The sequence below is a fragment of the Sphaerodactylus townsendi genome, linkage group LG11, assembly GCF_021028975.2.
Source record: "Sphaerodactylus townsendi isolate TG3544 linkage group LG11, MPM_Stown_v2.3, whole genome shotgun sequence".
Taxonomy (NCBI): Eukaryota; Metazoa; Chordata; class Lepidosauria; order Squamata; family Sphaerodactylidae; genus Sphaerodactylus; species Sphaerodactylus townsendi.
This window is the reverse complement of record NC_059435.1, coordinates 76,515,630-76,535,905: the sequence shown is the minus strand read 5'-3', so window position 1 is coordinate 76,535,905 and position 20,276 is coordinate 76,515,630. Positions and strand designations below refer to the sequence as shown.

The 20,276-nt window shown below is 53.4% G+C and overlaps 1 protein-coding gene across 1 annotated transcript; it reads right to left on the bottom strand.

Annotated features, from left to right (window-relative positions):
- Nucleotides 1-10,499: 10,499 nt before the first annotated feature.
- LOC125440660 (D-threo-3-hydroxyaspartate dehydratase-like) lies at nucleotides 10,500-16,943 on the bottom strand. Its single transcript, XM_048510518.1, has 5 exons — nucleotides 16,930-16,943; nucleotides 14,751-14,872; nucleotides 13,469-13,658; nucleotides 13,145-13,250; nucleotides 10,500-12,439 (listed from the first exon to the last, which is right to left on the bottom strand). The coding sequence occupies exons 1-5, from the start codon at nucleotides 16,941-16,943 to the stop codon at nucleotides 12,350-12,352; spliced, it is 522 nt and encodes a 173-aa protein (XP_048366475.1). The 3' UTR covers nucleotides 10,500-12,349.
- Between the last annotated feature and the right edge of the window lie 3,333 nt (nucleotides 16,944-20,276).

Sequence of the window (20,276 nt, the reverse complement as noted above, 5' to 3'; positions counted from 1 at the left end):
GGTTCACCAGATAAGCCTCTGCCACTCAGGTGGAGGAGTGGGGAATCAAACCTGGTTCTCCAGATTAGAATCCACATGTTCTCAATCACAACGCCACTGATTCCCTGCGCTTCCCAGAGCCAGGAGAACCTGCCAGAAGCACAACCCCCGTGGGCCTTCGGCAGGGTGACTGTTGGGACTAGACTGATTGTATCTTTGCCGTTCATTGCCAAGCGTAAAAAGATAACCACAACAAAGAGACGTCAACAACGGGGCTCTCTTGGCAAGGCACCTTGAGAATATCCAGGGGAAGGCTTGTTTTAATTCTGGCAGAGCATCTCCCAACTCCGCAAGGAGCCAAGCTTGGATGACTTGCAGAAGAAGGCTGGCCCACACGCAGGGGTTGGCGCATGCCTCTTTCCCGTCTTGCCCGTGGGCAGGCCCACTTTTATTATTGATTGATTGATTGATTGAACTTATCGGCCGCCTCGTCCCCGAAGGGCCCGAGGCGGCTCACAGTACGGCTGTTCTACCGAACAGCAAATCGACAGCATAAAAACATTAGAACATAAGAAGAACATAGGAACAAGCCAGCTGGATCAGACCAGAGTCCATCTAGTCCAGCTCTGTGCTACTCGCAGTGGCCCACCAGGTTCCTTTGGGAGCTCACATGCAGGATGTGAAAGCAATGGCCTGCTGCTGCTGCTGCTGCTCCTGAGCACCTGGTCTGCTAAGAACATAAGAACAAGCCAGCTGGATCAGACCAGAGTCCATCTAGTCCAGCTCTCTGCTACTCGCAGTGGCCCACCAGGTGCCTTTGGGAGCTCACATGCAGGGTGTGAAAGCAATGGCCTTCTGCGGCTGTTGCTCCCGAGCACCTGGACTGTTAAGGCATTTGCAATCTCAGATCAAAGGGGACCTTTAAAACCTCTGCAGCGATTACAAACAGAGAACTATAAATAAAACCGCCAAAGTTTTCATAAAACAGAAGTTGTTTAAAACGGCGCCCGATCTAAGGCCAAAAGAAAGGGAGGGAGTAGGCAGGGCCCGCGACGGAATCCGTAGCAATGACACCAGCAAGCATTTCTATCAGAATCGGAAGGGCCTCTCTGTGTGCTGCTGCCCTGGAGCAGTGAGGTGGTGGGATCCAAAAATGTTAGTAACAGGTTCCCATGGTGGTGGGATTCAAACTGTGGCATAGCGCCAATGGGATTGGGCGGGGCACGGCGGGGGCGTGGCCAGGGCATTCATGGGCGGGGCTGTGGCAAGGACGCAGCCACTGCGCCGGTCCTTGGGCGGGAAACAAATGCACGCAGGCGCAGGCTGCCATGCACGCCGGTGCACCTCCTGCTAGACTGCTTCAAGTTCTGCGCGCTACTGCTGAGAGGAGGGGCGTAACTCAGGCAAAAATCACGTGGCAAAATCACCCATTAGTAACCCCCTCTCGGCACACACAGATAATTAGTAACCTACTCTCGGGAACTGGTGAGAACCTGCTGGATCCCACCTCTGGTAGGGACCAACAAATTGAGGCTGAATCCAGACAAGATGGCGGTTCTCTGTGTTCCTGGTTCCCAAGTCCATGAGCTCACGAGGCACCCAGTTCTGGAGGGGGTTGTATTGCCCCAGAAGGACAAGGTGTGAGATCCGAGGGTGCCCTTAGATTTAGAAGAGAAGAAGAAGAGTTTGGATTTCTATCCCCCCTTTCTCTCCTGCAAGGAGACTCAAAGGGGCTGACAATCTCCTTGCCCTTCCCCCCTCACAACAAACACCCTGTGAGGTAGGTGGGGCTGAGAGAGCTCCGAGAAGCTGTGACTAGCCCAAGGTCACCCAGCTGGCGTGTGTGGGAGTGCACAGGCGAATCTGAATTCCCTAGAGAAGCCTCCACAGCTCAGGCGGCAGAGCTGGGAATCAAACCCGGTTCCTCCAGATTAGATACATGAGCTCTTAACCTCCAACGCCACTGCTGCCCCTGTGACTTTGGTGGTTGCATAGGGAGGGGGGATAGCCTTGCCCTGGCCCTAGGGATCCGATCTGACAGGTCTTTCTTCTCATCCCTTGATCTCCAGTGGCCTCCAGTCCCCCCCCCCTTTACATTCAGGAAGGGCTGGTCTTCATAGCCCCCCCCCCCATCTTGTAACAGGAGGACAAAGGGATGGGGGGGGCAGGAGACAGAACCTTCAATAAACATTTTTTACAAGCTGCCAGTGAATGTAAAGATACCGTGGGGGGGGGGGGAGGGAGAGGGCCCTGGTAACAAAAGGGGGAGGGCCGAGACCTCCTTCAAGGTGTGACTTTGGGAGGACAAAGCATAAATCAGCCGGACAGCCTGTTTATGACCCCCTTAAAATTTAAATATCCTTGAATTCCCTCCCTTGCCAGGTTTAGGAGACTAGCAGTCTGCCTTCCAAATGTGCGCACTGAAGAAGTTGGATTTATGTCCCCCCCTTTCTCTCCTGTAAGGAGGCTCCAAGGGGCTTACAATCTCCTTTCCCTACCCCACCCCCCACAACAAACACCCTGCGAGGTGGGTGGGGCTGAGAGAACTCCGAAGAACTGTGACTAGCCCAAGGTCACCCAGTGTTGGAGTGCACAAGCTAATCTGGTTCCCCAGATAAGCCTCCATAGGTCAAGTGGCAGAGCAGGGACTCAAACCCAGTTCTCCAGATTAGAGTGCACCTGCTCTTAACCACTACAACACGCTGGCACGGCATATCAGAATTCAGCGCACACCAGCCTAGATTCAGCCTTATTGTGCCTTCCTTTTACTCCCAGGCAGGCCCATAGTGCCAAATAATTCTGCTGGTGTTGTTGCCAAATAATTCTGCTGGTGTTGAAGGGGGGTTAGCCATGAGAGCCAGTATGGTGCAGTAGTTCCCCCAGCTGTGGTGAGTCTCCAAACTGTATAGTGCTTCCTTATAAAGCCTGCTTCCCTAGAAACCCCTCTGGCATTTGTAGGTACCGCCTAAGGCCCTGCATGCTCCCACCACTAGATACAAGATGGTTACCAGAAGGCCTGCAGGCAGTGCCTTCTCTGGGTGGCCCCTCAGCTGTGGAACGTTGTCCACAGTGGGTCTCCAGGGGCCTAGCTTATAAAACCTCGAGTGGGATACTGGGGTCTTGTTCCTTAGGAAAGTTCTCTTCGCTTTGCAGTTGCTTAGGAACTACTGGGAGCAGCAGTGGAGTAGGAGGTGAAGAGCTCGCGTATCTAATCTGGAGGAACCGGGTTTGATTCCCCGCTCTGCCGCCTGAGCTGTGGAGGCTGATCTGGGGAATTCAGATTAGCCTGGGCACTCCCACACACGCCAGCTGGGTGACCTTGGGCTAGTCACAGCTTCTCGGAGCTCTCTCAGCCCCGCCAACCCCACAGGGTGTTTGTTGTGAGGGGGGAGGGGCAAGGAGATTGTCAGCCCCTTTGAGTCTCCTGCAGGAGAGAAAGGGGGGGATATAAATCCAAACTCTTCTTCTTCTTCTTTCCTTGCAAAATCTGGCTCTTCTGCATCTATAATTGATAGCAGCTGGCCTTGTATGTGGCAAGCCCCCCATAAGCTTATTATTATTTTTATTGGGAGAGGAGTTTAGACGGCTTTCAAACGAACAAACAAATCCACAATAAATGCCCCAGCCCTCGATTCGTCAATTGAGCATGCCCTTTGGGATATGCGGCTGAAAGGAAAACAAAACCCTCCCTCGGTTGTCCTGTTGCCAACCTGCAGTTGGGATCTGGAGTTCTCCAGGAATGACAAGTGATCCCCAGACGGGGGAGGGCAGCCGCTCTGGAGAAAATGGCTGCGTTGGTGGGTGGTGGGAATGGTATTCTCCAGCTGGACATCTGTGCCTGTAAGCTCCTTGCAGCAGAGACTGCTGGTCTGGCTTGTTCCTCTAGGACAGTGGTGGCGAACTTATGGCACGGGTGCCAGAGGTGGCACTCAGAGCCCTCTCTGTGGGCACGCGCAAACAGAGTGCCCCCCCCCCCACATCTAGGCTGGCCTGGGCTGCAGGGCTTGATTATTAGCATTAAACCTTAGACCAAGGCTCATTCCGCACATGCAGAATAATGCACTTTCAAACTGCTTTCAGTGCTCTTTGAAGCTGTGCAGGATGGCAAAATCCACTTGCAAACAGTTGTGAAAGTGTTTTGAAAACGCATTATTTTGCGTGTGCGGAAGGGGCCCTAGTTTTGGGGAAGCAGTGTAGGTAACCCTGTTAAGCGCTGTTAAACCCCACTGATTTTCATGCAAAGAACTAAAGCACGATCCTTTACCTGGGAGTAAGCTCGGTTGCTGGGAACGGGGCTTGCTTCTGAGTAAATCCTCCACGGGTCATGATTCACCCATTGGAAGAGTTGCACGGTTGCTTCAAAGCAAAGCCACCGACTACCACCAAGCTTACTCCTGAGTAACGCACGCCTCGGAGCCAACTGTTTTTTTCTAAACTAAAACCTCAGTATTTCGTTAAATGGCTGTATTGGCACCTTGCAATAAATAAGTGGGTTTTGGGTTGCAGTTTGGGCACTCGGTCTCGAAAAGGTTCGCAACCACTGCTCTAGGAAAGCATCGCAGGTGAAGGAAGGGAAGCAAAGAAACCCCATATATGCTGCTTTGATGCAGCTTTCTTTCAGGCCGGAGGGCTTTTGGGAAAAGGCCAAAAAGCGCAATATTTGGGGGAGAAGCGTGTGGAGATCAGCCAAGCGGGTTGTACAACCAGTCTGTTGGGTAAACAGCATCCGTCTCCTTAGAGAGGGGTTCCCCTCCCCCTTTCTGCATCCTAAAAAAGGTTTCCTGCGTGCAGGCCTATTCTGCTCTGATCTCTCTCTCCCCCCCACCCCCGCCCCACCCCACCCCACCCCGAAGCCAGTAGGCCAAGAGGGTATATTAACCCCACCAGATGAACGGGAGCAGCCGGCAGACGCCTTTGATCTTGCTGACATCCCAGCTGGCCTTGAAAAGAGCAGGAAGCAGGCCCCCCTCCATTCCCACTGCACCCCCCCCCCCAACCCCCAAGGCAATTTTACCAAGACAACTCTGTGCAAGCGGCAGCCGTGACATTCAGGCAAAACAGGTCCCCTGAGGATTGGGGAGGGGTGCATTGGCGGGGTACAGAGTGAGTGAGAAAGCGGGTACCTTGTCCAGTCTGGCAGGTAGAGGGGTAGGGTGGCCAGAAATAGAAATAGAAATAGAAGAAGAAGAAGAAAAAGAAGAAGAAGAAGAAGAAGAAGAAGAAGAAGAAGAAGAAGAAGAAGAAGAAGAAGGGGGGGGGGGAGGGGGAGGAGGAGGAGGAGGAGGAGGAGGAGGAGTTTGGATTTATATTTCCCCTTTCTCTCCTGCAGGAGACTCAAAGGGGCTGACAATCTCCTTTCCCTTCCCCCCTCACAACAAAGGTGAGGTAGGTGGGTGGGGCTGAGAGAGCTCCGAAGAACTGTGACTAGCCGAAGGTCACCCAGCTGCGGTGTGCTGGAGTGCACAGGTTAATCTGAATTCCCCAGAGAAGCCTCCACAGCTCAGGTGGCAGAGCTGGGAATCAAACCCGGTTCCTCCAGATTAGACGCACGAGTTCTTAACCTCCTACGCCACTGGATTTATACCCCCCCCCTTCTCTCCTGCAGGAGACTCAAAGGGGCTGACAATCTCCTTGCCCTTCCCCCCTCACAACAGACACCCTGTGAGGTGGGTGGGGCTGAGAGAGCTCCGAGAAACTGTGACTAGCCCAAGGTCACCTAGCTGGCGTGTGTGGGAGTGCACAGGCTAATCTGAATTCCCCAGATAAGCCTCCACAGCTCAGGCGGCAGAGCTGGGAATCAAACCCGGTTCCTCCAGATTAGATACATGAGCTCTTCACCTCCTGCCCCACTGCTGCTCCCAATAGGTTGGGAACCCCTTGAGGATTTCGGGAGGGAGCCTGGAAAGGCCAGGGACCTCAGTGGGGTAAAATACCACCACAGAGCCCGCCCTCCGAAGCCTCCATGTCCTGTAGGGAAACTAATCTCTGGAGATGGGGTGTGATTCCAGGGGATCTTCAGGTCTCACCTGGAGGCTGGCAACCTTATTTGACAGGGAAGTTTATCAAAGAAATTCACAGGGCATCTGAGCTCCACAGAGCTCTTCTTCAAACTGGGTGATAAAAAGGGAGGGGGAGCGGGAGAAGGAGAAGTCTTTCTGGGCCGTGGAATCCGTTTTTCCTGTATGAACTTGAAACTTTGCATGCAATTTTGAGTTATTTTGGTTAGCTGCCATAAAAGATACTACTGTGTTAACACGAATGCAAAAATATTTTCCACACCCCAGATATGCCATCAGGAAGAGGGGGACAAGTTAGTTTATTTCAGTGGTGGCGAACCTTTGGCACTCCAGATGTTATGGACTACAATTCCCATCAGCCTCTGCCAGCATGGCCAATTCGCCATGCCGGCAGGGGCTGATGGGAATTGTAGTCCATAACATCAGGAGTGCCAAAGGTTCGCCACCACGGGTTTATTTACTTCATTGTCCCCAGTGAGGACCCAAGGAGGCTTACATAGCTCTCCGCTCTTCCATTTTATCCTGACAACAACCCTGTGAGGTCGGTCAAGCCGAGAGGGGGAGGCTGGACCAAGGACACCCGCAAGCAACTCTGGCGGAGTTTGAAGTCTATAAAATTATGCACGGGGTAGAAAATGTGGACAGAGAGAAATTTTTCTCTCTTTCTCACAATACTAGAACCAGGGGGCATTCGTTGAAAATGCTGGGGGGAAGAATTAGGACTAATAAAAGGAAACACTTCTTCACGCAACGTGTGATTGGTGTTTGGAATATGCTGCCACAGGAGGTGGTGATGGCCACTCACCTGGATAGCTTTAAAAAGGGCTTGGACAGATTGATGGAGGAGAAGTCGATCTATGGCTCCCAATCTTGATCCTCCTTGATCTCAGATTGCAAATGCCTTAGCAGACCAGGTGATCGGGAGCAGCAGCAGCAGCAGAAGGCCATTGCTTTCACATCCTGCCTGTGAGCTCCCAAAGGCACCTGGTGGGCCACTGCGAGTAGCAGAGTGCTGGACTAGATGGACTCTGGTCTGATCCAGCTGGCTTGTTCTTATGTTCTTATGTTCCCTTGGTGCAGCTGTGCAGGCAGAATAAGGCTGCCAGCTCTCAACAGGGCGTAACCCCATAACTTCCCCTTTCCCAAGTTGCCATTTTGGTTGTCTGGAGATCCACTGTAATAGTGAGAGATCGCCAGGTGTCCCCTGGAGGTTGGCAGCTCTAGTGCCGCAGGAAGGACTTGTGCCAGGCCTCCTAAGTCCACCTGCCCAGGTTGCGTATTTGTAAAGGGCGGAGGGTTCTCCTCTTGGCTTGCAAGTTGTGATGCGGCGGCCAAGAAAGCCAATGCGATTCTGGACTGTATCAATAGGAGTATAGATTCGAAGGATGTAATTGTACCTCTCAGCAATTTAAGGTTATTGACAAACTGGAACATGTCCAGAGGAGGGCAACCAAAATGGTAAAGGGTCTGGAATCCATGTCCTATGACAGTGATGGCGAACCTTTTCGAGACCGAGTGCCCAAATTGCAACCCAAAACCCACTTATTTATTGCAAAGTGCCAACACGGCAATTTAACCTGAATACTGAGGTTTTAGTTTAGAAAAAACGGTTGGCTCCGAGGCGTGCGTTACTCGTGAGTAAACTTGGTGGTAGTCGGTGGCTTTGCTTTGAAGCAACTGTGCAACACTTTGATTGGTGAATCACGACCCTAGGCGGGTTTACTCAGAAGCAAGCCCCATTGCCAGCAACCGAGCTTACTCCCAGGTAAAGGATCACGCTTTACTTCTTTGCATGAAAATCAGTGGGGTTTAACAGCGCTTAACCGGGTTACCCACACTGCTTCCCCAAAACTAGGTCTTAGGTTTAATGCTAATAATCGAGCCCAGCAGCCTAGATGTGGGGTGGGGGGCGTGCCCACGGAGAAGCCTCTGAGTGCCACCTCTGGCACCCGTGCCATAGGTTCGCCACCACTGTCCTATGAAGAGAGGCTTAGGGAGCTGGGGATATTTAGTCTGGAGAAGCGAAGGTGAAGGTGGGACATCATAGCCATGTTTAAATAGTCGAAGAGGGAGCAAACTTGTTTTCTGCTGCTCCAGAGACCAGGACCAGGAGTGATCGGTTCAAGGTGAAGGGAAAGAGATTCCACCTAAACATCAAGAAGAACCTTCCCTGACCGTCAGGGCTGTTCGACCGTGGAATTCGCTGTCTTGGGGTGTGGTGGAGTCTCCTTCTTTGGAGGTTTTTAAACGGAGGCTGGGTGGCCATCTGTCAGGAGTGCTTTGATTGTGTGTTCCTGCATGGCAGGGGGTTGGACTTGATGGCCCTTGGGGGTCTCTTCCAACTCTATGATTCCTCCCTTAGGAACACTGCATACATGATCCCATTATAGCTCTTTCTCCTCTTCTCCCATAACCTGAGGGAGGCTTCTCAGTTACCTGCACGCCCCGCCAACCCCCCATTTAGGTCCCGGTGTTGAAATGGCCACTAGCTTCCTCTCGCTCCTCTTTGGTGGGGTTGGGGGCAGGAATGGGCAGGAACTTCAAAAAGGTCAGGGAGGAAGATCAAAGGGGGCCAATGTCTCATCCGGCTTCCCCCACAGAGCAGGACGGGCAATAGAATTTTACGATCCCAGGACTGGATCCCTTTCAAGTCCTGGGATCCCTTTCTTATTGGGATTATAGCTTCCTTCGCAGATTGCTCTCTGCCTCTCCTAATCTCTCTCTCAACTCCCTGTGAACCAAGGGGTGGGCCGGCCACCCCCTCTGTGTCAATATGCCTCAGGGGGACATAGAAATTGTCCATCGCCTAAGAGGGGAAAACATTTTGGGATATGGGATTCTTAAGGAAGTAGAAAAGATTCTGAAGATAACAATTTCGGGGGAAAAAAACTTGAGGTCTTTTGGTTGGGAATTATGGGAGAGGACTTCCCTAAGCAATATCAAACTCGGGTGTGTTGTGGGTTTTGCGGGTTGTATGGCCATGTTCCAGCAGCATCTGTGGCTGGCATGCTGGAATATGGCCATACAACCCGCAAAACCCACAACACACTAGTGATTCCAGCCGTGAAAGCCTTCGACAATATAGAACTCTGTTTATGCATATGAGGATTACAACAGGTTTTAGAATGTAACTGTTTTAAATTGTATATATGTTTTTTATATATAATATTTTATATTGTTCACCGCCCTGAGCCCTTCGGGGATAGGGCAGCATATTAAATCTAATCAACAACAACAACAACAACAACAACAACAACAGGGACTTTACATGTGCAAAAAATGGAGCGATAATAAGATACCATCAAAAGAGGACTGGATTCTGAAAGTTACGGAATATTCAGTAATGGCAAAGCTGGCAACATTAAGACACAATAATCTGGACAATTTTTTCAGAAAACTGGAAACCTTTTGCAGAATATATTTTGAAAACCTATTCAAATCGAGAAGTAGTGGCCGAGTTTGAAATCTAAAGACTGTAGGTTGTAAACACTAGAATGCACTTAGGAAATAACCGTTGCACTAATGTCTTTCATTAAAAGCATGAACCCAGAGTTAACTTTTAATCACAGATGAGATAGCTGGAAGTCAATATGTAACGTGCAGTGGATTGTGTTTTTTATGTTTGCATGTTTTGTTTGAGAAAATAATAAAAATTATATCTAAAAGACACAGAAATGACAGGGAGTCGGCAGCGGTATCTTAGGTCAACTCTGGCATGCAAACTTCCACTCATTTCTGAGTCATAGGCCCTTTCCGCACCGGCCATAAACAGCACCCTGGGGACGGCAAAAACGCCGTCCCCAGGGAGCTGTTCGCACAGGGGGTGCAGCGGCTGTGCCGCCGCGTCGCCCTCGCGCCTCCCCAGCGATGTGAAGCCGCTGTTTTCCGACCTCGCTTCCACCTCGAACGGTGGCCCGGTGACGCTGTCAACGTGCAAAGGCGCTACCATCCAGCTTCCCCCGTGACCATTCGATCTACCGTCTCTGTGTAGCGTCCGATTAAGTGGCTTCGAGGCCAGTGGAATACGCCCCCCTGCCCTACGAGTGCAGGGCCGATTCGCGCAGGGCAGAGGCGTGTCCCCAGGCTTCGGGCGACGCCGGCTAATCAACGCGAAAAGCAAACGGTAAATCGGCCGAGTGATAAGCTCCATGCGATGTACCGTCTTCCCGGTGGTTTCTGGGACCATTCGTGCGAACGGTCCCAGGGGGGTTGGGTTGGCGTCGTGTACGCCGACTAGCTTCCCGATCTTGGGCCGTGCGGAAACGGCCATAGACAACTCTTCAGCTTAGCAGGTGAACTCAACAATCCTGTCCCAAAAGGAAGGTTCGCTTGATGCAGTGGAAGAGGTTGTGGAACAAGGTGAAGCTGAGTGACACCTGAGCCCATGCCTACTCAGAAGTAAACGCTGTAACCCAGTAGTATTTGCTTTCACATCCAGAGTGCTCCAGAGATCGGTTTCTGGATCAGAAGGTTTGGAAGCAGCAGACATTTTCAAAACGGTGGTAGAAGTAAAATTTTATTGTTTTTTGCCATAGGCCATCACAAAACAAAACAAAGCCAAAAAATAACACACTCAAAGTCGAGCGACGAAATTGATTGCAAAATTAATAGCACATATAGTAGAGGACATCTTAAAAGAGAACCCACGTTTGGAAGGAAAATCGGTAGAGCCTTCCCTTAGCTGTGGCTGGGCCCACAAAGATTTATTGATTAAAAATCTTTATGAGCTGCCTTTCTACCTTACAAAGCTCTTGGCGGCTTGCAATAAGATAAAATGCATAAAGCAGAATACATAAAATATGTTAATTTGTTTTTTAAAAAATAACCATTTAGGACTGTTAGTAAATTAATTGAATGTAGTCCTACACAAAACTGCCTTCAGCTGCTTCCTATAGATCAGGAGCCAGGCACCCCTTCGCAGGGAGGTTGTTTCATAATTGTAGGGCAGCCACCGAAAAGGCCTTGTTTTATTCCTGGGCAGGAGCATACGAGAGAAGTAGGTTCTTCAGACACCTCAGTCCCAGACATGGCAATTATGTGAATCAGGTATAGGATGGACACAGCTTTAAAGATTTCATGTCATGTGCCCTACATCTTATTGTCAACCTTAGTATCTTATCACCCACCTCACTCCCAATTTGGGTCATTTAGGAGTTAAATGTATTTATTTTATTTTTATTGGATTTAGCATCCTGCTCTTCCTGATCTAACAGACAGGCTGAGAATGGCTAACAAAACCTGGACAAATACATCATGTCAAAACGAACAAAGTTAAAAATAATAACGAAGAAACATTGAAATGCCTACTCCGTGTGGTGTTAATTCTTTAAAACAATTTAGGAGTGCCAACAGGGCATCCCCGCTACAACCAAACTACCACCCTCCAAAAAACCATTCACAAAGATGGTGGGAACAATTTAATTTTTGCCGTTTAAATGCCATTAAATCACAAATAACGATTTCAGTTTGTAACTAGCATCCCACCCTTCCATGAAGTTCGAATGGAAAAAAAACGGAAGTATGGTTACAAGCCGTGTTCTAAATCCTCAGAGCAAAATGGTTATTCAATTCTCATTTAAAGTACTTTGGTGGGAACCCAGCAGATGTCTGGGGCGGGGGGGGGGGGGGGGGGCCTCAAGGCAGTATCTGGGGGAGGGGCTTCCCCAGGTCTCAGTGGTAGGGTTTTCAAGTCAGGAGATGTTCCGGGGGGGGGGGGGGGGGTTGCCACTCCCTACCCTGTTGTAGCCATCTTGGATTTCCTCGGTGGTCGCCCTCCAAATATTAACCAGACTCTGCTTCCCTTCTAACATCCGAAGAGATCGGGCGAGCCTGGGTCGTTCCGCAGGGCCCATTGATCATCCATGTTATTACCTCTGTATTTGAATCATCCATGTTATTAATCATCCATGTTATTTCCTCTGTATTTTAATCATCCATGTTATTACCTCTGTATTTGAAGATATTATCTATTTTTTTAATCTATGTTATTACCTCTGTATTTGAAGATATTATCAATTTTTTTAAATCATCCATGTTATTTGAAGATATTATCTATTTGAAGATATTATCTATTAAATCATCCATGTATTTGAAGATATTATCTATTTAGTGTTTGAAAGTGGTGTGCTAAAGCAGTGTAGAAAAGCGCTAGATTAGTGCCTGGGCTACCTGGATGTATCTGCACGGAATACTCACCCATCTTAAGAATCAAACACAATTTGACGCAAAGACAATTTCTGCCGGTTCAGATCAGTCTAGTCCAAATCCTCCAAGAGTCTGCGTCCGGAGCCTACGCCAGCTTTCCTTCCGAAAATCCATCCTCCGGACCGATCCGAAATCTCCTCTGAGCCTTCCTACCACCCTTTGACGGGTTTCCATGTGGCCACCACCTGGCCCTTGGTGTGGACATAGTAAACGGGGTGCATAGCGGCTGTGGCACAGGACTGGCGTGGACAAGAAGAGGGATGCACATAAAAACACCACTCAACGGTGGGCAGAGTTGTATGTGGGAAGGGACTGCTTGTGGGTTGGGTCACCAGCTCCAGGCTGGTAAATTTTGGGGCTGGAACAGGGGGAGGGTTTGAAGAGAGGACAAAGGGCCGCATCGTCCACTTTTGAAAGCAGCCATGTTGTCTAGAAAAGCTGGACTCTATAGCCTGGAGATCACTTGGAATTCTGGGAAATCTCCAGCCACCACTGGGAGCTCGGCAGCGCTGCTTGTGGCCAGAGTTGGCCCAGCTGGTGGTACCCAGTGGCTCAGTGGTGAGGGAAGAGCGCTCCATACATGCTCAGAGGCACTGCCCCCATCAGAAAGAAGAAGAAGAGTTTGGATTTATATCCCCTCTTTCTCTCCTGTAGGAGACTCAAAGGGGCTTACAATCTCCTTGCCCTTCCCCCCTCACAACAAACACCCTATGAGGTGGGTGGGGCTGAGAGAGCTCTGAAGAACTGTGACTAGCCCAAGGTCACCCAGCTGGCATGTGTGGGAGTGCACAAGCTAATCTGAATTCCCCAGCTAAGCCTCCACAGCTCAAGTGGCAGAGCTGGGAATCAACCCCGGTTCCTCCAGATAAGAGTGCACCTGCTCTTAGCCACTGCGCCACGTGCAGGTACACGAGTGCAGGCTTAAATTTTTGAACCCTACTTACATGGTAAGGGATCAAAGACAGATGGCTTCCCAGGGGAAACTGAGCGAAGTCCAGATTCCCTGAGATGGCCTCGATCCGTCCGTGCTCCTGGGTCAGCCCCACCAACCTGCAAAGAGGCAGAGGGAAGAGGGCAGCCGGGCGGAATATGCTTGGGGCCCTTCCCCCCCCGCCTCCCGCAGGTGCGACGGCATCCCGCCGCGGCCTCCCTTTCCACCAGCCCCACTTTTTGCCAGCGTGGGGTCCTTCCCCATCACTCTTCCCTACACAATTGAAGGAGCACACCCCTTCAGGAGCACACTGATGCCCACAGCCGGCGCCACCTACTTGAGGTTGGGGTGCCCCTCCACGAGGGCGTATCCTGTGGGCAGCTTGCCCAGACTGTGGAGGCTGAGCGCGGTCCAGCCGCAGTCGATGAGCATCTGGTTCCTATGCTGGTAGTGACCCGTCACCCTGGTCAGCACCCGGACTGCGATATCCTTCAGCTGGCAAGACCCAATCATCATCTGCTGAGCATCTGAAGGGGGAGAGGGAGGGGGGCAAAAGAGGGCCGCGGAAGCTGAGGGCCGGAATCTCTTGTGCCCCATTTACCCCCAAGGCGGGCTGAACAGGAAAAGTGCCTCTGAACCTACACAGAGTGCTTTTTATTCAAGGTTCTCATAATACAGGGGTGGCGAACCTATGGCACGGGTGCCAGAGGTGGCACTCAGAGCCCTCTCTGCGGGCACACATGCACAGAGTTTGTCATGTGGGGGGGGGGGCGAGAAGAACTAAAGCGTGATCCTTTACCTGGGAGTAAGCTCAGTTGCTGGCAATAGGGCTTGCTTCTGAGTAAACCTTTGGGACTGCATTACCCCATATGTCCCGGTTCGTCCTCTGCGCTCAGCAGAGGCAAATCTACTGGAGATCCCTGGCCCCTCGATGATGCGGCTGGCCTCCACACGGGCCAGGGCCTTTACGGCTCTGGCACCGGCCTGGTGGAACATGCTACCACCAGCTGTCCGGGCCCTGCGGGACCTTGGAGAATTCCGCAGGGACTGTAAGACCGAATTGTTCCGCCGGGCCTTTGGAGAGTCCAGCCGCTGATAGTGCCTCCGCCCCACCCCCCTCTGCTGATAGGGTCCCCTAACATCATTGGGACCCATTTCTTTTCTCTTCTGGGGAGGGTGGTATATGGGTTTCGTGGGTTACTATTTTAGAACAAAACTGTTTAAAATTATATGTTTTATATATGATTTTATGTTGTTCACCGTCCTGAGCCCTTCGGGGATAGGGCGGTATACTAAATTTAATAAATAAATAAATAAATAAATAATAAATCCTCCTAGGGTTGTGAGTCACCCATTCGAAGTGTTGCACGGTTGCTTCACCAAGCTTACTTCCGAGTAACACGTGCCATAGAGCCAACCATTTTTTCTAAACTGAAACCTCAGTATTCAGGTTCAATTGCCGTGTTGGCACTTTGCAATAAATAAGTGGGTTTTGGGTTGCAATTTGGGCCCTCGGTCTCGAAAAGGTTCGCCATCACTGTCATAATACAACCTCAACCGGCAGTATCGCGCGATCTAAGATAGCACCTGGCCCCCATGCCTTGTTACGGTCAGCTTACCATAGAAGATGTAATTCCCAGGATGGACTTCCTGAAGTTTGGCCATCTCAGGCACGGGGTGGCTGCAGGACGGGGTGGAGCCGATGCTGGCCACAGGACAGGAAATCCCTTTTTCCTGAAGCCTGCAAGAGAGGGCAGAGAAAGGGGCACCGTGAGATGAAGGGAAACGCTGAGCGCCACGGCTCCTGACCCCCCAGCAGCCGTACAGCAAAGACACTTAAGAACATAAGAACATAAGAACTAGCCTGCTGGATCAGACCAGAGTCCATCTAGTCCAGCATTCTGCTACTCGCAGTGGCCCACCAGGTGCCTCTGGGAGCTCACATGCAGGATGTGAAAGCAATGGCCTTCTGCTGCTGCTGCTCCTGAGCACCTGGTCTGCTAAGGCATTTGCAATCTGATATCAAGGAGGATCAAGATTGGTAGCCATAGATTGACTTCTCCTCCCTAAATCTGTCCAAGCCCTTTTTAAAGCTATCCAGGTTAGTGGCCATCACCACCTCCCGTGGCAACACATTCCAAACACCAATCACACGTTGCGTGAAGAAGTGTTTCCTTTTATTAGTCCTAATTCTTCCCCCCAGCATTTTCAATGAATGCCCCCTGGTTCTAGTATTGTGAGAAAGAGAGAACAATTTCTCTCTGTCAACATTTTCTATCCCATGCATAATTTTATAGACTTCAATCATATCCCCCCTCAGACGTCTCCTCTCCAAACTAAAGAGTCCCAAACGCTGCAGCCTCTCCTCATAGGGAAGGTGCTCCAGTCCCTCAATCATCCTCGTTGCCCTTCTCTGCACTTTTTCTATCTCCTCAATATCCTTTTTGAGATGTGGCGACCAGAACTGGACACAGGACTCCAAGTGCGGTCGCACCACGGCTTTATATAAGGGCATGACAACATGACTTCTGTTGTGGTTTTGCAGGCCGCGTGGCCGGGGTCTGGTAGTTTCTGCTGCTAACCTTTCATCCGCATCTCTGGCGGGCATCTTCAGAGGCCTGCTAACGGTGAGATGTGTTTCTCTCCAAGGTCTCCGTGTCAAGGAGAAACCGCCACGGAAAGAAACGCGTCATACTGCGACACACCTCTGGAGATGCCAACCACAGAAGCAGCGGAAATGTTAGCAGCAGGAACGACCAGACCACGGCCACACAGCCCCAAAAATTCACAACAACCAGTTGATTCCAGCTATGAAAACCTGTGACAATACATTTTCGATGGTCCAAAACGTGGATACTCGAGCAGTGGTGGGATCCAAAAGTTTTAGTAACAGGTTCCCATGGTGGTGGGATTCAAACAGTGGCGTAGCGCCAATGGGGATGGGCGGGGCACGACGGGGGTGTGGCCGGGCATTCCGGGGCGGGGCATTAATAATTTCGCTGTTACTGTAAAAAACTCTTACTGTAAAAAAAAAAGTTCCTAATTTCCAGCTGGTATCTTTCGGTCCATCATTTAAACTCATTATAGCAAGTCCTATCGTCTACTGCCAACAGAAACAACTACTTCTCCTCTAATTGACTGCCTGTCGAATACTTAATACTTTCAAATGCTTAATTTTGTTTCTAGAAATCAAAAGGAGACTTTCCTTAAACAAGAAACTTTACCATATTACTAAAACATGTTTTTAAAACAGCCCAACAGGGAGAATTATCCTGTTTTCTACCTTCGCTAACCAGCCACATAGGAAACAACAGGACTTTATGATTTTGTGACCTAATGGAATTTCTAATGGAAAAACAGACCCAATTAGGAACCCCCTCTCGGCACACACAAATAATTAGCAACCCACTCTCGGGAACTGGTGAGAACCGGCTGGATCCCACCTGTGCGGGTAGGGCTTTTGCTCCACACGGCTTCTGATTGACTATTGGAGATGGCATCGGCCTTGCAGGCTACGTAAAACATTGCGCTTGGCAGCAGATGCCACCACGCCACAAAAGATCTTCGCTGTGTAATCAAAGTTAAGCTGCGGCAGCCATTTTGCGCCTGGCTCCACCTCTTGGAGCGGCCATTTTGCGGAGCCATTTTGTTGCTAGGCCCACCGGGCTGTGTCAGAATCCCAAAGGCGCCTGCAAGCTCAAAAAGGTTGGAGACCTCTGACAGAGGGCGTACGCCCTCCCTCCCGGTCTTTGGACACACCTGCGAGCCCTTGGGGGAAAGGTGTTTTTGAATACATACCGAAGGCCCCCCATGCCCCCCCTCCCCCCCCTTGTCCAGGCTCAGACCTGCTAGACCACAGGTGTCAAACTCACGGCCCTCCAGATGTTATGGACTACAATTCCCATTATCCTCTGCCAACATGATGCTAGAAAGGGATGATGGGAACTGTAGTCCATTACATCTGGAGGGCCGCGAATTTGACACCTATGTGCTAGACAGTGGTGGCAAACCTTTGGCACTCCAGATGTTATGGACTACAATTCCCATCAGCCAATTGGCCATGCTGGAAAGGGCTGATGGGAATTGTAGTCCATAACATCTGGAGTGCCAAAGGTTCGCCACCACGGTGCTAGGATCTCCAGTCTCCAGGTGAGGCCGGGAATTCTCCCAGAAACACAACGGATTTTCAGATTACAGGGATCAAGAAAATTGTGACTTTGGAGGTTGTACTCTATGGAATCCCACCTGACGGAGGTCCGTCTCTCCAACACCTGCTGTCTCCAGGTCCAATTCCCAAACCTCCAGGAATTTCCCCGACCCGGAGTTGTCAAAACCGTCCCAGGGCTTTTCACATTCCTGTTTGCTCAGCTCAGGAGTTTCTCTTCCTTCCCTCCGCTCTGTTGCTCTTTCTGTTACTGACTCTTCTTAAGAAGAAATGCGAGCCAGATGTTCTGCAGAGTTTCCTCCCGGGCCGGGCTTGCTTGGGGGGGGGGGGGGGGGGAGAAGACCTGGAAATGAAAGCCTTACTTTTTGGTAAGGGCTGATTCCACACCCCAAATGCCACTGAGCTGAGATCTTCCTGCCAAGAATACCCTCACGTGTGGCAAGAGGAGGGAGGCAGGACTCTCCTTCCTTCTCCGACTCGTAGGAACCACGTTTACCAGTTCAGAGCAGAGAGACCAGCAGGCAGTTCTTGAGCCTGTCCATGCAGTTCTGGGCTAGATGCTGCGTAAGAGCAGGTGGCCGGGACCAACCTGCTTTCTGTCCAGCCAAGCATCCTGTGCTACAAAAGGGGACCCTCTGGGCACAGCCTGATCCAGCTGTCTGGGACCAGGACTCAGAGATCCCCTCCTGCCAATCCATAATGATGCGCAATTCGGGGCGATTCCCAACAAGACACTTAGTAAAAATAGGTTCACACCAGTTCCCCTTGAGAAGGGTACTGGACCCTAGGTCGGGCTTCATTGTTGTTCCCCACTGCAACCAGCTTGATCCCACCTCGGAGGGCGAAGGTAGAAAACGGGATAATTCTCCCTGTTGGGCTGTTTTAAAAACATGTTTTAGAAATATGGTAAAGTTCCTTGTTTAAGGAAAGTATCTTTCTTTTGATTTCTAGAAACAAAATTAAGTATTTGAAAGTATTAAGTATTTGACAGGCAGTCAATGAGAGGAGAAGTAGTTGCTCCTGTTGGCAGTAGACTTTATAGGACTTAAGCTATAATGAGTTTAAAATGATGGACTCCAAAGATACCTGTTTCTGGAAATTAGGAACTTTTGCTGTGCAGTAAGAGTTTCTTTTATGGTAACAGCGTAAATTATTAATGCCCTCACTTCGAATGCTCCGCCACTACCGTAGTGTCTCACCATCCACAGGCTTGGCGCCACGCCACTGTTCTTGAACTTGCATCACCATGGGAACCTGTTACTAAAATTTTTGGATCCCACCACTGGTTGCGGACCCCAGCTCTTTGTGGTATTCCCAACACCGGTAGAATAAAGGTGAGGCTGCAAAGAAAACCCCCACATCAAATGCAGAATCCGTGCCGAAAGTCTAAACCAGGGGTCCCCAAACTACGGCCCGGGGGCCAAATGTGGCCCCCTGAAGGCATTTATCCGGCCCGCCAGTAGTATAGCTTGCGCTATGGCTCCCATTCATGTGCAGTGGGGCTCCCAGGGTGAGGAGGAAACCGCCCTAACGGGCTAGTTGGATTGCAGTTACATGATGGCACCCTCAAATCTCCATGAATTTTCTGACCCAGAGTTGGAAACCTTACATGTGGCAACGCCTGCTTCGCCCTTCCCTCTCCCCCCCCCCCCCCCCACCCCCCCCCCCCCACCCCCCCCCCCCCCCCCCCCCGCCCCGCCCCCCCACCCCCCCCCCCCCCCCCCCCCCCCCCCCCCACCCCCCCCCCCCCCCTCCCCCCCCCCCCCCCACCCCCCCGCCCCCCAGTCACCCCCCCCCCCCCCCACCCCCCCCCCCCCCACCCCCCCCCCCCCCCGACCCCCCCCCCCCCCCACCCCCCCCCCCCCCCACCCCCCCCCCCCCCCTCCCCCCCCCCCCCCCACCCCCCCCCCCCCCCACCCCCCCCCCCCCCCACCCCCCCCCCCCCCCACCCCCCCCCCCCCCCACCCCCCCCCCCCCCCACCCCCCCCCCCCCCCACCCCCCCCCCCCCCCACCCCCCCCCCCCCCCACCCCCCCCCCCCCCCACCCCCCCCCCCCCCCACCCCCCCCCCCCCCCACCCCCCCCCCCCCCCACCCCCCCCCCCCCCCACCCCCCCCCCCCCCCACCCCCCCCCCCCCCCACCCCCCCCCCCCCCCACCCCCCCCCCCCCCCACCCCCCCCCCCCCCCACCCCCCCCCCCCCCCACCCCCCCCCCCCCCCACCCCCCCCCCCCCCCACCCCCCCCCCCCCCCACCCCCCCCCCCCCCCACCCCCCCCCCCCCCCACCCCCCCCCCCCCCCACCCCCCCCCCCCCCCACCCCCCCCCCCCCCCACCCCCCCCCCCCCCCACCCCCCCCCCCCCCCACCCCCCCCCCCCCCCACCCCCCCCCCCCCCCACCCCCCCCCCCCCCCACCCCCCCCCCCCCCCACCCCCCCCCCCCCCCACCCCCCCCCCCCCCCACCCCCCCCCCCCCCCACCCCCCCCCCCCCCCACCCCCCCCCCCCCCCACCCCCCCCCCCCCCCACCCCCCCCCCCCCCCACCCCCCCCCCCCCCCACCCCCCCCCCCCCCCACCCCCCCCCCCCCCCACCCCCCCCCCCCCCCACCCCCCCCCCCCCCCACCCCCCCCCCCCCCCACCCCCCCCCCCCCCCACCCCCCCCCCCCCCCACCCCCCCCCCCCCCCACCCCCCCCCCCCCCCACCCCCCCCCCCCCCCACCCCCCCCCCCCCCCACCCCCCCCCCCCCCCACCCCCCCCCCCCCCCACCCCCCCCCCCCCCCACCCCCCCCCCCCCCCACCCCCCCCCCCCCCCACCCCCCCCCCCCCCCACCCCCCCCCCCCCCCACCCCCCCCCCCCCCCACCCCCCCCCCCCCCCACCCCCCCCCCCCCCCACCCCCCCCCCCCCCCACCCCCCCCCCCCCCCACCCCCCCCCCCCCCCACCCCCCCCCCCCCCCACCCCCCCCCCCCCCCACCCCCCCC